Genomic DNA, 15,533 nt, shown 5'->3' with positions numbered 1-15,533 from the left:
AAAGAGAGAGCTCCGTGTTCGAATTTATTTTTCTCACTTTGTTTCGATAATTCTGCATTTTTCCTCTTTTTCGCCGTCTTTTTTTTCTTTTCGTCGAGACGCGCGATATCCGCGCGAGAGTACCTTTCTTGAATGAAGATGAGAAAAAAAAACAATAGAAACTAAATATTTTTTCTCGAAACAGATCGCGGAAACAATATGACGTTCGATTAAAGTGCGTTCGATACGTTTCGATGCGCGCATGTAAACATTCCGCGCTCTGTTTCTCTCTCTCTCTCTCTCTCTCTCTCTCTCTCTCCGCTAGCGCCGGCGGCCCTCAAAGTATTTTCAATGAGAGCGTCGGCGAGGTTGGGTCGATGCATTTAGCGTCCTCGAGTGCACCTCCGCGCGCGGTTAAAATGGGGCACCGGGGAATGTTCTCCAATCGCGCCAAAAAGATAAAAACGTCGCGCGGGATTATTTGATATCATCTCCGAGTGTTCTTGAGCAAAAATCTGCTTGAATGAGAACGAAACGAAATTGGATTTCCGTCTTTCGCATGTGGAAATTTTCTAATATTTGGATACGCTGCGTATGTTTGTACAATGGATGTTTGAATTCAATTAGAATTTAGAGAGAGATGAGAAAAAAAAAATGAAAATTTAACTCTGCATTTTCAATTATTATATTTTTTTATCATTTCTCTTTAAGCTGGCATCTGTCATGTCTCGTTTATCAATTGTACGGGGTGTACAATAAAAAAAAACCGTCAGATTTCGCAATCTCTGTTTACGGCAAAGAGTTTGCGTGCGCGTTTCGTTCACTCAGAGAGAGCCGAGCTAGAGTACCGTTCGAATCGGCAATCGGAGAATGGAATTCGCTATAGAGATAAGAACCTGTTTATCGGAGCGTGGTCCATAGGAAGGCCGATACTACGCCGCGAAAACGTAGCATTGCGCGTGTAGCCTCCTTCCCCCCTGAAAGTCTTAATCCAGGAGAAACTTGCCAAACTGAGAATCAGTTTGAAGCTTCAATCGCGACGATCAATAATATATCCAATGTCAAAAATTACGAAATTTTCACAACGAGATTATTATTCTGAAAACGAGCGTGAGAGAAACAATTGCGAAAGACAACAGATTCTTGACCCTTGACCTTTCGAGTTCACCGGGTTCCGGGAAATCGCGTTCGTAGGAAGGGAGGGGGAAGCGATTCGCGCCCGCCGCGCAGAAATATCCGTAAATACTAATGGGCTCGTTCACGAGATCTATCACGCTCGGCGACTGGTTGTCAATGGTTGTCAATGACGGACCTGCACAGGTGGCCTCGGCGAGCAGCTCGGTGGGTGCTAGTCCCACGGGATCCGGCGTACCGGAGACCCCGCTGTCCGTCAAGAGTGCCGGCGCCAGTCCACCGCAGTCGAGCGGCAAGCATCTTCACATTAACCTGGGGAATCAGTTCAGGGCGGGCGGCTCGCTGCCGAACGTAAACAACAATGTCAATTGCGGCAACGACGCGAAAGAGCACTCCTCGCCGCACACCGGCGCGATCCATTCGATCGACCTTAAGGTCTGTACAGCTTGATCCTCGAACGAAGCTACCCTTGTTGTTATCATTAGTATTATTATTATTATTGTTGTTGCTGTTGTTGTTCGGCTTATTATCTCCCGAACTTTTCGTTTTTTGCTATCCTACCTTCTCTCCACGGAGAAAAATTCTTCCGAAAGTTCGCGTTTTGTCGTTGCTCTTCAGTTATATCCACTTCGCAGATTATTTGACTTTTTAGATAATTTTTTCAAAGAGACGCAAAACTATTTTCCCCCCTCTGCTGATTTTATACCGAGATCGAGACTTTATGATACTTGAATGATAATGACATAAATATCATTAAATCAAATTGCGAAAGTTTAAATTGACATGCATAACACACACAGTGCAACAAAGTTCAATCTCATTCCCACTCATTTCAATCACGAATACAATGTTTTTTGATTAGCTGTAACACATTTTTTTCTCTTAAATAATAAGATTGATCTTTCTGTTACTCCGCGAAAAAAATTTCGCCGGTTTCAAAATATAATAACTTTGTGTTTTGCGATGAGACAATTTCCTGTCGCGCATCATTTTGAAGCTTTTCTGAAAGCTTCTTTTACGATAGTACGAAATAAACTGCGAAAAACTTTTCTCCGTGTTTTCAGTCCCGCATTACAGGCATTTTACTCGCTTTGTCTCGCGCCAGGTTCCAGTATTATGATTGCGAAATTCACTTTGTTTTGCGAGTAGGAATTCTGGATCCACACCGATCGTGGCAATTTTCTTTTTATAGCAATCTTCCTCTTAATTTTCTTTTTTTGCAATGTCTTTGCACAGTAATGCAATTGCATGGCACGTACGTAATAGCACGAATTATAAAGATGTTCCCGATCGCACTAGATATCATATATAGCTGTAGTCAATTATACTTAAGCAGTAGTTAAATTAAGATTCATTAAGTGTCAAAATAGTGGACAAAAAATATTAAAAGTTGATAAAGTGGAATGAATGATGATGCGCATACAATGAATAATGTCCACACTATTTCCGATCGCGTTAAAAAGAATTTATAAAGATTGAAATCACACACATACATAGCCATCGAACTCTGCGATCTTTATGCATCACATCGTATACATATGTATACATTTATAATTAACATTGAAAAGTTTTTTTTTTAAATGTGGAAAATCTCAAAAGTAGAAAATACCTTTATGAAAATATGATCGAACCCAGTTATTAATGATTCCAATTCAAGCATAATTCCAAGTATCTCTTCCCGGGGGATTTAGTGACGTAGACAAAGTCACGAAATCGCGACAATCCTACATCAGGAATTTCGAAAAGTTTTAACGAATGTAAATTGATGGTTAAATTTCAAGTCACCCCCTCCCCCAATAACTTATAATGGATTTTTTTTCGAAAATTAATTAAAAGTTATATTATAAAAAAAACTTTTTTGTGTTGTGTGTGTATGTGTGCGTGTGTATATGTGAGGGAATTTAAATAATTTTATTTGAATCTGATGTTATTTTAAAAGCAAAATATACTTTATACATTCGAAACAATATAGTTAAATTTCCCGAATGAGGTTTCCTCGTGTCCGGATGGACAAAGAAAATTATGCGATGTTATCTCAGACAAAGAGCCAATGAAGATATTACGTAATATTTTTTCCGTATTAGTAGTATGTTATACTTATTGTTGTGCCATGAAATTGCAAAGCGTATAGAAAAGTATCTGTGATTTCTTGATTAAAGATTGCAATTGTGTATACAGCTACGTGCATAAACAAGTAATTATTTTATCTCCGCGAAAGTATAGGTTGTTATGTATAAAATTGCCGAAATTACGGCACTGAATTGAACCATTCTTATCTCGTGCGTAATTGACTGATTCAATACTAAGTCTAAGGTAAACTTATAATTCGCCAACTTTAAATACGAAGTCGTTTCTGTAAACAGACTCCTATACAAATTATAAACTTACCTCTTATTCCTCTCTTTCTCTCTATCTCTCTTTATCACACATACACATACTGAATCTTTCAATTATTTAGGCGAGATCTTAGATTAATTTAATTCTAATAAATCTTATCCGGTATATTTCTCATATTGAGTTTTCTCTTAATAAATTCTCTAGGCAATACAGCTCTTGAGCGAGTTGAGAAAATTAAATGGTACTGGAATCAAAGGCGTATAAGATCATAAAAAATTATTTAATTAAACATGGGCTCATAAATAATTATTATCGATATCTCACAACTCTCTTTTCAATTCGCTATTACGCTTGGATCTGTTTCAATGCATATTTATAATTTATCCAATATTTTTTACAACATTTTCTATCTTTTATTCATATTTTAGGCCGCATGTATTTGTCGTGATTACTTACTATTATTATTATACAGATGACTATTTTTTTGAATTTACGTAATTTAGATTCCTATGCTACACGTCCCTCGTTTTTCTCCACGAGTGAGTTGTTTTGTATCATAACATATTGTACGCTGGATATATCGTCACACACTTTGTGTGAAGCAAAATTCCTCCCATTTGTCGAATTAAATCATGAACCATAGCTGCAACGATATATTTAGATGTATTAATTAAACAGAAAAATATAGAGTAATTTTTCACGATATTGATTTAACCGCGCAACATGATTAGAAAGCAAAATTAATTTTTCTAAATTAATCATTAAAAATATTGTTCAAAATACACACATACACACACACACACACACACACACATACACATTTATTTACCTCTGGTACTGTTCCTTGGACACATTTTGCCACATTGTATATCTTTTCGCATACATCCGCGCCGGCTGAAATATCGATCAAAAGTCAGAACAGGAATAAATTGATTCGCGAAACAACAATTATCATTCATAAAATACTCACGTTGCACAGCGCATTTGTTCAAAATCTCGGTACCTATTTTTTGATAATCCTCGGGAACGACGCTTATCAGCATCTCGGCTTCCAAATTACCTTCGTCGTCGACCTGTGTCGAAGTTTCGATGAATGTTCGATTCGCCGTTTACGATAATAAAGTAATAAAGTAATGCTGAATAAATTACCAAACTAAATGCATCGAGGAGACAATGCATGTAGCATGTTACACTACGATCGTCCGAAAGTTTCCCATCGTTAACCTCGTCGATAGATGCTGCATCGCGAAATTGAAATGTCCATTATATAAATTCGTGATACGGAGAAAATATTACAGTAAAATTGCAATATAAGTTTCATAATCGTGATATACGGACAAAATATTACAGTAAAATTGCAATATAAGTTTCATACTCGTGGACATATTAAACACATACAAGAGAAATCACAATATTTTTACTCAATAATGTTATATATGTTTTATATTTTACAAAGGACTATATATTATTTAAATATGATTTCTATAGTAATAAATATCCTGACATCATATTTCAGCTTTATAAAAAAATATTATGAAAGCGAATGTATTTTTCATTATAATTTATATTTATAAATTTTTTTTTTCTTTTTTGTATGATCTTAAATAATTATCAACTAATTGTAAGACTTTAAGCCCTTGCTGTGTGTAAATCATATTTAAATTTAATAGACAAGAGCTAAACGCCAAATGTCAGTTTCAAAGAAGAATTAATTTTTCGTTGAAATTAATTCGTATCGTACCAAGAAAAATTGGCGCCCTCTGCACAACGAATTAGTTTCAACGAAAAATTAATTCTTCTTTGAAACTGACGCACTGACATCCGCGTTTGACTTTTACTCGCTTGTTAAATTTAAATATGATTTAAATAATTATATCCACAAATTACACCATTAATTACATGAAACGTTTGCGAGGCTTAGCCTATAATGTAATCCTAAATAATTAGGGTGATAATACGAAATATCGAATTAACGTATCATAAACAGGAGCACGAGATTGATTGCTACGGGATTTTTTCTTTTATCTTGAATTAAAAATGATAAAGTTAGTCAATGGTCAGTTATTACTATACTCACTGATTTTTCCGGTATACCGCGATATTGTCGATGATTCTTATAATTTACCGGTAGTTTGGTAATCACACATACATTGTATCTTTACTGGTTATGACACTGTCCCCCGCGAATATCTTGCGCATTATTAGCGGATGTACATTGTTTAGTAAATTATCTTTTATACATTATTCCGTATTATTGAATAATATATATGTATATATTGAAATATATATTAAATATATTTTATACATTTTTTATTTGAACATTATTATTTGATTCGGCGAAAAAGAAGCACACGTGTACAATCGAATAAATAATTAATCGAAACGTTTTGAACTTGGAATTTATAAAAAGTATCTATAGCAATAAATATATCGGAATTGAAAAAATGTTATATACATATAGGGTCACGCATTGGATTAACATTGATTATCGCTATTTAATCACGAGACTCACCTTGAGACGTTCCGTGCTCGGCCATGCACCGTTCCTTGTCGCTTTGAGCCATCTCCAACATTTCCGGGGGAATCCAGTCAGGTGGCTGGACAGAATCAGAATTTATTACGAACGTATCGGGGCAGATCGTGTGTCGGATTTTAGCACTATTCTTCGATAAATAGAGCGTGCGCGAATCACTTGACTAATAATATATGGTGGATCACTATTGTACGTGTCGATTATTATCATCATCGCGTTGTCCCTATCGAGAGACGACACGGATCTATCTATTCCCCGCGTTTATCGAAAGTAAGCCAAAAAGCCGCTTACCCCGGCGGACACGTAAATCGCCTGTAGCAACACCACGCCGAGGATCACCGACACGTGCATCGTATTTGTATATGTACGTTCGCTCGCCTCGAGATGAGATGTCACTTTTCTACAACGGAATGTATCATCCGCGTCGGTTACGCGCGGTTTTTATAACGCCACGACAACGGGATGTGGGCGTGCTTAGCAGAGGGTTAATGCCATACCGTTCGCTTACTAATTGAGGCTCTCCGCCGTCTAAAGTCGCCAGCCTAAAACCCTAGATAATTTTCCGACTCTTGACGGAAACGTGTAGCACGGGATTACGTGTGTCCGCGACCTTCGACATATCCTGCAATGTATTATATCCTACAATGTATTATACATATATACTCGATATAGACGCACATAAACTTAGCTCCAACAACTTTTCGATTTTTATTGCCCACGCATCAAACTAAAATCGAAAAAGAAGAAAATTATAGCGAGACAATTTTGCTCTCTTTCTCTCGTTTTTTTGCGCGATAACGACAAGTTGAACGCAATTATTTTAGTATTAAATATCTGTTTTACTTTTAATATATGTAAACATTAATTTAATATATTAAACGGTATGATATTCAGTATTTTTCTTTTTTTAGACAAAATTGTAATTGAAACGAATATAATTTCTATCTTGATTGAACGTTTTTTTCTTTTTTAATAAATTCTATTTAATTTATAATTTTTGTTTGTACCAATTATAAAACCACACGATGTTTGTTTTCTGCTAAACAACGGGAAGTTCTTAATACACGTAATTAACGGCAGTCCACTGAAACTTTAACCGGAGACGGGCGCTTATTTGATTCAATGCACGACCCTATGGTGTTTTCAATTCCGACATATTTATTGTCATAGATACTCTTTTGTAGATTCTCCAAGTTTCAAGCGTTTCTTTGTTTATTCGATTGTACACGTGTGCGTTTTTTTTTTTTTTTTTTTCGTCAAATCAAATAAATATTCAAATAAAAAAATGTATAAAACATATTTTATAATATATGTCACATTCAACGAGATGCGGAATATATAAGATAATTTATTAAACAACGCACATCCGCTGATAATGCGGAAAATATTTGCGAGGGACAATGTCGTAACCAGGAAAGATACAATATATGATTACCAAATTACCGGTAAATTGTAAGGATCATCGACAATATCGCGGAAATATACCGGGGAAATCAGCGGGTATATGGTAATAACTGAAAATTGACTTTGTCATTTTAAATTCGAGGTAAAAAAAGAAACGAGGGAAAAACTCCATAACAATCTCGTGCTCGTGTTTGTGATACGTTAATTCGATACTTCCGATCGTATTATCACCCTAATGACTTTGGATTATATTATAGGCTAGGCCTCGCATTATACGATTGGTGTAATTTGCCAATGTGGATGTAATTGTTTACTTACGGAGATTACAGTATGTAACTGCTGTCGGAGGTAATTATGAATGAGTAAATTCTTCGTATTCGATTTATTTGTACAATATAGAGCCTTGTATCAATTTATAAGGAAGCAATTAAGTTGCATCAAAACGTAATATTAACATCATCCATCATCCATCATCATCATCATCATCATCAACAACAACAACATTACTATTACTATTATTATTGTTATACGCATAAGGTCTTGTGAGGCGAGGGTAAAAAACAACGTTTGCGAATTTGTTTGCGAACCGTGAATTGAATCGAATCGATGAACTTGCCTGATTGACCCTTCATATTTTGTCGTACGCGTTATTCTCCGTCCATCATTGCAATCATTGAAAATTAATTAGATTACACAATACAACAATAATCCGGTCGATAATGTCGATGCGTTTCGATATACCATTCAATCGGATTACATTGTATTCGCGTAATCTGATTAATTATGATTTGTCGCGACGCGTCTCGCGCGTGGTAGAATCAAATACTCGTTTAAAGATTATTTAACGTCAATTAAAAAATACGATTTTGGTTTGCTACGAAAATTACGGATGAGAGAATTATTTAAAACAATATGTACAAAGATAATTTAGCAATCAAGTGATCTTACCTTCTTTACGCGCGGGACAAAATAATGCGTGAAATCTGAATATAAGCGTGCTTCGAATTCCGCGATCCGGTCGATCTTCTTTAGCGTTTCACGGGAAACTCAAATAACACGTGTTACATCGCGAAATTGTATGTAATTTGGAATAATGTAAGTCGCATTTCCTTATACCGGTAGACCTTGTGTGTACGCGCGCGTTTCCTGAATAAGTGATACACTTTCTAAGGTGTCTTATAGGCTTGGCGAGAGGCTGATCGATCATAGAGGACAATGAGAAATCATTGTTTAGTCTCCGAGTATCGCAATGTCACAAAGAGAGCTGTCGTGCTTATTAATACACTCTGACCTTGATACAGCGCGCGGTTCGAGGGTAGCGCGAGTCTCCTATATATCGCTTTATACCCCCGCGCGTTGCGTTGCGTTGAATTTCCGTTGCCAGTTGGAGCGACAAATTGCTCCCCCAGCGTATGTTTCTGATATCCGATTATCCGAATCGAGAAACTTTTTTCCTATATTTTTTATTTCGATTTTTAATCCCACACATCTCTACTCCGATACTTTAAATAGATCATCCCCTTTTTGGAACTATTCAACTCTTGCAGTTTTTTATCGAAAGTTATCTTCTTTTAACCCTCTAAGTGGCAAGCTATGTTTAGATACGACGCTTATTTAAGATACGCAAAGTATAGGAGTTCGCGATTTCTATATAAATTAACTTAGCTCGAAATTTTCTACAATATGTATAAATATAAGAGAATAATTGAGATTAAAATAGAGGTGAAATTTCGTCTCGTGACCTGGTCTCTTAAAACTGTCAAAGTGGTCTCGCGTATCGAACAGGATTAGGGGGCTCATTTCTACCCTACAATCGCGGTATCTCGAAGATCCGAGTGATGCACCTGCATTACGCGTTTTAAATAATCAGTCGCGATTATCGGGCGGCTGCATCATTAATTGCTATACCGAAGCATCGGAAACCAAGGCCACGTTTCGATCGCGCGAAGAGATAGGTTTCGTTTCGCATCCCCCGCGGATACGATCGTGATGAAAAGACCTCCCTTCCCCTTTCTCCCCTCCTTTCGTCGCCTCTATTCGATCATTCGACGCGCCTCGCGATTGCATCCGCATCTTCCCGCCGTCGTCGTGCAACTTTCTCGCGCTCTCACACCGAATCGATCGAATTTCCGGCGGATTTCTGCTCCTGCGCACGTGTCGCGGCGCACCTATCACGCCGTTCATACCGACACGACGACGACGACGACGACGACGGACGCCTCGTGCGAGAGCTCGTCAGCTCGCCTCGGCTTGGCCTCGGCGCAATCTAATTGAATGGCAACTCCGTAGACGATGCGCGTACGAGCCTTCATTCTCGGAAAAATATATTATAGATAGCGGTCTCAAATACGGTATATAATCAATGATATCGTTTCACGCGTTCATCATTTTGTCAAGTTACGTCCAACATTCGCGTTCATTCGAGTACACAGAGAGAATTTTCTCTTAGAATTTACCCTGAAAAGCATGGTAATTGTGGGACAATATAATATGGAAAGAATTTTAAGAGAATTTCTCTTATTAATATTTATCACAATAAAAATAATAATATGTTACAATAAAATATAAAATATGTTTGATTAATTTTGTTATGCAGTTTAGTAAAATTAATCAAACATATTTTATATTTTATTGCGATAGATTTTATTATTTTTTATTGTGATAAATATTAATCAGAGAAATTCTTATAAAATTCTTTTCATATCTTATTGTCCCACGATTACCATGATTTTCAGGGTAAATTCTAAGAGAAAATTCTCTCTGTGTACCTAATCTACGTAAAATTGTCGTGAATTACCTTTTATAATAAAGAAATTCTCATTAGTTTTTTATAATGAAAAAAGATTAAATTCGATGAATTATCAATCTATTTAGGAGCGACTTAATACATTTTCAAACGCGAAAGGAGAAGCGCAAAAAGAAAGCGCCTCCGACAGGATGTTTGTACCCTTTAGAATGATGTGTCTAGAGGAAAGATTCGCATGAAAGGATAGCATCCCTTCAACGATGCGAGCAACCGTGCAAGCTCTGGCGACATGGCTGAAAACAAACGCTGCCGCGTACACGTGCTTCGCGACTATGTATATGTATGTACGTATGTATACTCTCGCATACGGAATATTGATCGCGTATACTCGTGCAAGTAACTCTCGCAGTTCACCAGTTTCATTTGTTCCCAGCGTGTCGATTGTCGGCCGCAGCAGTTTCGATTATTGACACTGCGAGTTCGTCGTTTTAGGATCGAGGGAGAGAACGCGCGGCACCGCTATATGTATATACGTACCGAAAATTTGCACAGGTGCAGCGATATACATTGTTTCTCTGCCGCAGAGCAGTTTGTTTTGGAAAATGCAGGATCTTCGTTCTCCAATCCGCTCTCATCCTTTGCCAGCTCCCCGGCGATCGATTTTCCAGGATAACGCTCGTTTCGCACTCGAGATTCCCAGGGATTTCGCCCGCGGCAATGTATACCAAACGAAACAATCCGTTTAAGACCCCGCTCTATAAGATTTATTACTGCCGCTTTACCCCCCCCCCCCCCCCCCCGCGATGATTTATGAATCGGGAAAGGTCACGAGGAGAGAGAAGGAGAGAGAGAACGATCGGGTTATCTACGCGTATCGCACGCTTGCGTATACAAACGAATTCGGCTGAAGATGCAACGCGCGCTTCCTGTTTTTTTCTTATCTGGCTAGCAGACTTGAATGGCGGATGCGTATCCTCGCCAAAGTGGGTCATCGTCGTCGAGAGACGGCAGACGGCGACGAGTCGCGTCGCGACGACGATGACGTGTGTGTGTGTGTGTGTGTGTGTGTGTGTGTGTGTGTGTGTGTGTGTGTGTGTGTGCGTGTGCATGTGTGGGAGGGGGTGGAGCAAAGTTGTCACCGAGAGGCAAAGGGTAGGGACCTAGGTCGCTGGAGCAGAGAACTGTATACGAGATCGCAGGAAGGAAGCGACGACGATCGGTTCTCTTCAACGGCGTTTCTCGCCCCATTCATATATATAGTATACGTTCTCGTTCTACAAGGGTGTATCTTAGAGAAATATGTATCTCGAGTCGTTCAAAATTAAGATCTATTTGCTATTATTAAGAGTTAAATTGTGCATTGTTTTCTCTTCTCGTTTCTCACGTTTTTATAGATTCTAAAAAATTTAATTTCGATGAGTTTGGTTTATATAAAAATTCTATTTTCGACCTCTGTAAGGCAATAAACGAACAGTCTTTCACTTGGAGATTTAAAAAAGTAGCTTTTGAAGACAAAAATATAAGTCAAATTATAAGTTAGCTTCGAGAGAGGATGATCTCCCCCCAAGTATTGAAGTAGGTGTTGAATCGAGATCGAAAGTAGGAGAAGAATTTTGACGCGAAGAGGATTTCTCTGGACTCAATTCTGGCAAAAGTTTTCATCGTCTTTCTCCTATATTACGTAATATTAACCTGATAATGCCGAAGGTCTTTGATTTTCTCGTTGAGAAAATTCTTACACGGGATTGATTCTGCGCCTCGTCCCATAATTTCTCATTCCACTGCACCGTTAGCGGACGGTCGACTTGCATAAGAGGTCAAACGAAGATATAATTACAACCTGGAAAGTGTCATCGGCGTTCGATCGACCGCGGTGTCCTTGAATATCATCTGTGAGAGAGCCGAAGGACATAAGCCGGATGAATATTTAATAGCGATATCTCGCGCGGCCTTAAAACCAAATTAAAGTTCATTCAAGCCGAGGAGAAGATGAGTTATAAACTGCGTTGCAAAATTTCTTAGCGCCAAGAGTATAAATATTGCCGCTTTTATAATTATACATATATGTATATCATTCACGTTACATCGGTGCGTAAAATTAATACTTTATATTAAGACATCAATTTTTTTTTCCCGTGACAATAATTATGCCATAATTGAACCTACAGCTTTCCACCTCGCATTTTCTCATCATTCAGGCGTGAATTGTCCCCGTATCGACGCGTGCGCAACCTTCGAAAATAGGTTTTTTTACCGTAATTTTAAAGAGAATTAACAGATTATCGTTTGAGACAAGAATATAATTTCCTTCTTATATACTCGCATAATATTGTTTGTTGAAAGAAAAGGCAGCTGATGAATTATATATATTCTTTGTACAGGTGTAAGAGACGCGAATGGCTAATAGAAAGTTGCTACAATAAAATGAATATAAATATAAAGATTATAACTGATTAAATTAATAGACAGTTGCGAGGGGTTTCTCGCGTTGAAAGTTTGTTTCGCTGACTATAAGTAAGAGATTCGAGAGGCCAGACTTTACATATGAATAAAATGAGCACATTTTTTTTCAGAGGTTCAAGTAAAATGCAAAAAATATAATACTTCTTAGCTTTTATGATTATTCCTCGAGCGAAGAGAAGTCTTTTTCAGTTCTCTCGTATCGCGGCATAAATCGAAATTTAAATTCGTCACCTTCTGTTCTGGGGGGGGGGAGGGGGAGGCGAGACAGATTATAAATGACGTATGTGCAACTTTGCACTTCGAATGAATAACGACGTAACGTGTCATATATTTGCCATCTACCTCTCGAGGCGCAAATTCCGTAATCTCCTTCTTGAATATGGATAATTACATTCCTTTGCGCGGCGGAAAAGGAAGGGGAAAGGGAATCGACGATGCGATGTAACTAACGTAAACATCGATCGCAGCTTTATATTCTCCAACGTGTCTCGCGTGTATCCGTCACGGGGTTGTTCTCGCGAGACTAATGTTGGGCCTCGCGTCGAGAGAGAAGAGCCCTCGAGAGGTAGAATAAGAGAGAGAGAAGAGGTGCCACGTGCGTTCATCGCGATTGCCGACACGTGCTGAATCGCCAACAAGTAACAACGACACTCTCTTTAATCCGTTGAAACTTATCGCGAGAGAAACATATACGAAAGAAGATACATGTAAAACATGGCCGGCTCATTCTAAACGACAGACGCGGCCTTGGTCGCATCGTATTGTCTTTACAAACGGCTCATTCGTTTGTCGACGACAACAGATTTTCGAGAAAATATATGATGTGTGATGTTCCAATCATTCAAGATGATTGTAAATATTATTGATCAAAGAACTGGTTTTTGCTTGCATCACCTCTCTCTCTCTCTCTCTCTCTCGTTCTCTCGAATTGAAGTAGGTACGTGGAACCAATCTGCCCCGCGTGAAGAGGACGGTCGAGTTTAACTCTCGGATTGACATGGAGAGAATTCGCGATGGGGACACGCGGACGTACCTTCTGTTAGCGTTGACGTTAATTGAAGGTACGTTTCTTCGACGAGCGGGTTGGTCGATGCGCCGCGTCGCGCCGTCTCGTGCGACGCCCACGACGGCCCTGACATTGGGAAAGTTGTGAATGGGAGAGACGTCGACCCTCGTGTGGAGTCACTACTACGCTTTCAGATTTTCGATGTAATTAGTAAAGTTTCGGTTTCTTTCCCGGAAAGTTTGTGTGTCTCGAGTATGTCCTCCAAGCGCTCGAAAAAAAAAAGAGATCCGACGATCATAATTACGAGAAACGGTCGTTCTCGCTTGTATCTTGTCATTTCTACGCATGTAAGAAAGAGTGCGGTCGAATCTCCATAAATCTCTTTTTTTTTTTTTTCACCACCTCCAATTGAGCTAAATGATGGCTTAAATGAAAGTTTATGACTAGTAGATTGACCCTTAAAATATTCTGGTGGAGCAAACGAGAAATAAGCGATCCAAAAAATTCGTTAGCAACAGATGACGACACTTGAAATTACTGTCTGTTGCTAATGAATTTTTCAGATTATTTCTTGCTCTTTAGGATTAATCTACTAGTCATGAAATAACTCTTTCATTTAGCTCAATCCACCTCAAAATCGGAAGTGGTGAAAAAAAGGGGGAGAAATTTGGCCGTACTTTTTGCAGAACCTCCATTTCTTTCGAAAAGTAAACAGAATCTTCCCTTTTCATTAGAATAATGTGTGATACGCGTGTTTCAAGTTTCAAGTTCTTTCCCCTCTATATCGAAACTTTGCGTCGCGCGATCGTCGTCATAAATCATCCAAGTTAATAGCATTTTGTCGCTGCTTATAACATCGTTATTTATATTTCTGAACGTGTTTTATCCCAACAAAGGCTTTATATATAAAGTCGGGAGAGCGCGAGCGTGTGTACTACGATACGCGACGGAATATGTTAATATCTACACGTACTCTCATACCATCATACACGATGTGACGGACACACGTGTCTGTGTGAAATGTGGCGTTCGTATATGTGTACCGCTCGTGTGCGCGCGACGTAAAAAAGTCGCGGTGGGGCTATTCTTGCATCGTCACTATGCCAGACGACGATATTCTGCACATTATGCAAATAGGGTATCCTAGCGTAAGTGTAGTAGGGGGGCGATCCGTTCGTTAAGACTTGCATCGTCACGCTTTTAGGCTTGCTCGCGAAATATACGCTTCGATAAAATCTATCGCCCGAGAGTTATCTATCGCGCGCGCGTGTATAGTTGGGCTGTGTGTTACGTCATCGGCGCGATTCCAAGTATGTCGAAACTAATTGCGTCGCGATATAAACATTGCTCCGACCAAGCGAACGTTTCCAAAATTTCTCGCAATGAAGGGAATGCAATCCCTATAAATATAAGGCTCGAATATGGAAAAGATTAGACATAAACACGCAGAAGAGAGATAATAGGATGTGGTATAATAAATTTTGTAGAAAATGTTAACATTTTTACGCTCTCGGCGTGATAATCGAAACTTCTTTCGAAACTGATACCGTGATTAACGAACAAGTTTGTCCAACGTCGTTTAAGAATGTCCATGATCGTGTGGGAGAGAGACGTTCCGTATTTATCGTATAATTCAGCTGATATTAGGTAATAGCCGTGCGACCCACGTACGGCCAACACATGGCAGCAGCAGCAGCCAGCACATGGGAACAGCCAGAGATTTCTTTATTGAATTCGCGGTCCCGCCGCGCAGACAGGAAGCTCGAAATCCCACGAAATCGTTTTATCTCCGTCAAAGTCCGGCGCTTATGTTCTTTTATGGCGGGCTTTAAAAGTCACTTTTTTTTTAATAATGCGCTTCCCCTCTCGAGTAAGTCTCGCGGAATTTAAATTGACTCCGCGAACGCTGTTGTGTTACAAATTATATCCAT

The 15,533-nt window shown here is 38.7% G+C and overlaps 2 protein-coding genes across 11 annotated transcripts in view; one reads left to right on the top strand and one right to left on the bottom strand.

Moving 5' to 3' along the window:
- The window catches only part of Crtc (CREB-regulated transcription coactivator), a 38,323-nt gene that overhangs the window by 1,081 nt on the left and 21,709 nt on the right, over positions 1 to 15,533 (top strand). For 9 of the 10 annotated variants that reach the window (XM_083046726.1, XM_083046725.1, XM_083046723.1 and 6 more), the window contains exon 2: positions 1,300 to 1,548. The exons of the other annotated variant lie outside the window; for it this stretch is intronic. In XM_083046726.1, the coding sequence (XP_082902852.1) occupies positions 1,300 to 1,548 (249 nt within the window). The remainder of the gene's footprint in view (positions 1 to 1,299; positions 1,549 to 15,533) is intronic. 10 annotated transcript variants of the gene reach the window in all.
- Obp1 (odorant binding protein 1) lies at positions 3,712 to 6,422 on the bottom strand. The gene is made up of 6 exons (XM_083046730.1): positions 6,275 to 6,422; positions 5,963 to 6,047; positions 4,600 to 4,688; positions 4,421 to 4,523; positions 4,280 to 4,344; positions 3,712 to 4,093 (listed from the first exon to the last, which is right to left on the bottom strand). The coding sequence occupies exons 1-6, from the start codon at positions 6,332 to 6,334 to the stop codon at positions 4,076 to 4,078; spliced, it is 420 nt and encodes a 139-aa protein (XP_082902856.1). The 5' UTR covers positions 6,335 to 6,422; the 3' UTR covers positions 3,712 to 4,075.

Source organism: Prenolepis imparis, unplaced genomic scaffold (assembly GCF_030444845.1).
Source record: "Prenolepis imparis isolate NDT839.2.m4 unplaced genomic scaffold, iyPreImpa1.0 SCAF_9, whole genome shotgun sequence".
Classification (NCBI taxonomy): domain Eukaryota; kingdom Metazoa; phylum Arthropoda; class Insecta; order Hymenoptera; family Formicidae; genus Prenolepis; species Prenolepis imparis.
The sequence above is the reverse complement of the archived record's forward strand: the minus strand, read 5'-3'. Positions and strand labels throughout refer to the sequence as shown.

Excerpts from the sequence above, each read along its gene's own strand:
- Obp1 (XM_083046730.1), bottom strand. The coding sequence starts at position 6,334 with ATGCACGTGTCGGTGATCCTCGGCGTGGTGTTGCTACAGGCGATTTAC. Across the intron at positions 4,524-4,599 it reads TCCTCGATGCATTTAGTTTG|GTCGACGACGAAGGTAATTT; the intron begins GTAATTTATTCA and ends ACTTCGACACAG. Across the intron at positions 4,345-4,420 it reads GAACAAATGCGCTGTGCAAC|CCGGCGCGGATGTATGCGAA; the intron begins GTGAGTATTTTA and ends TCGATATTTCAG.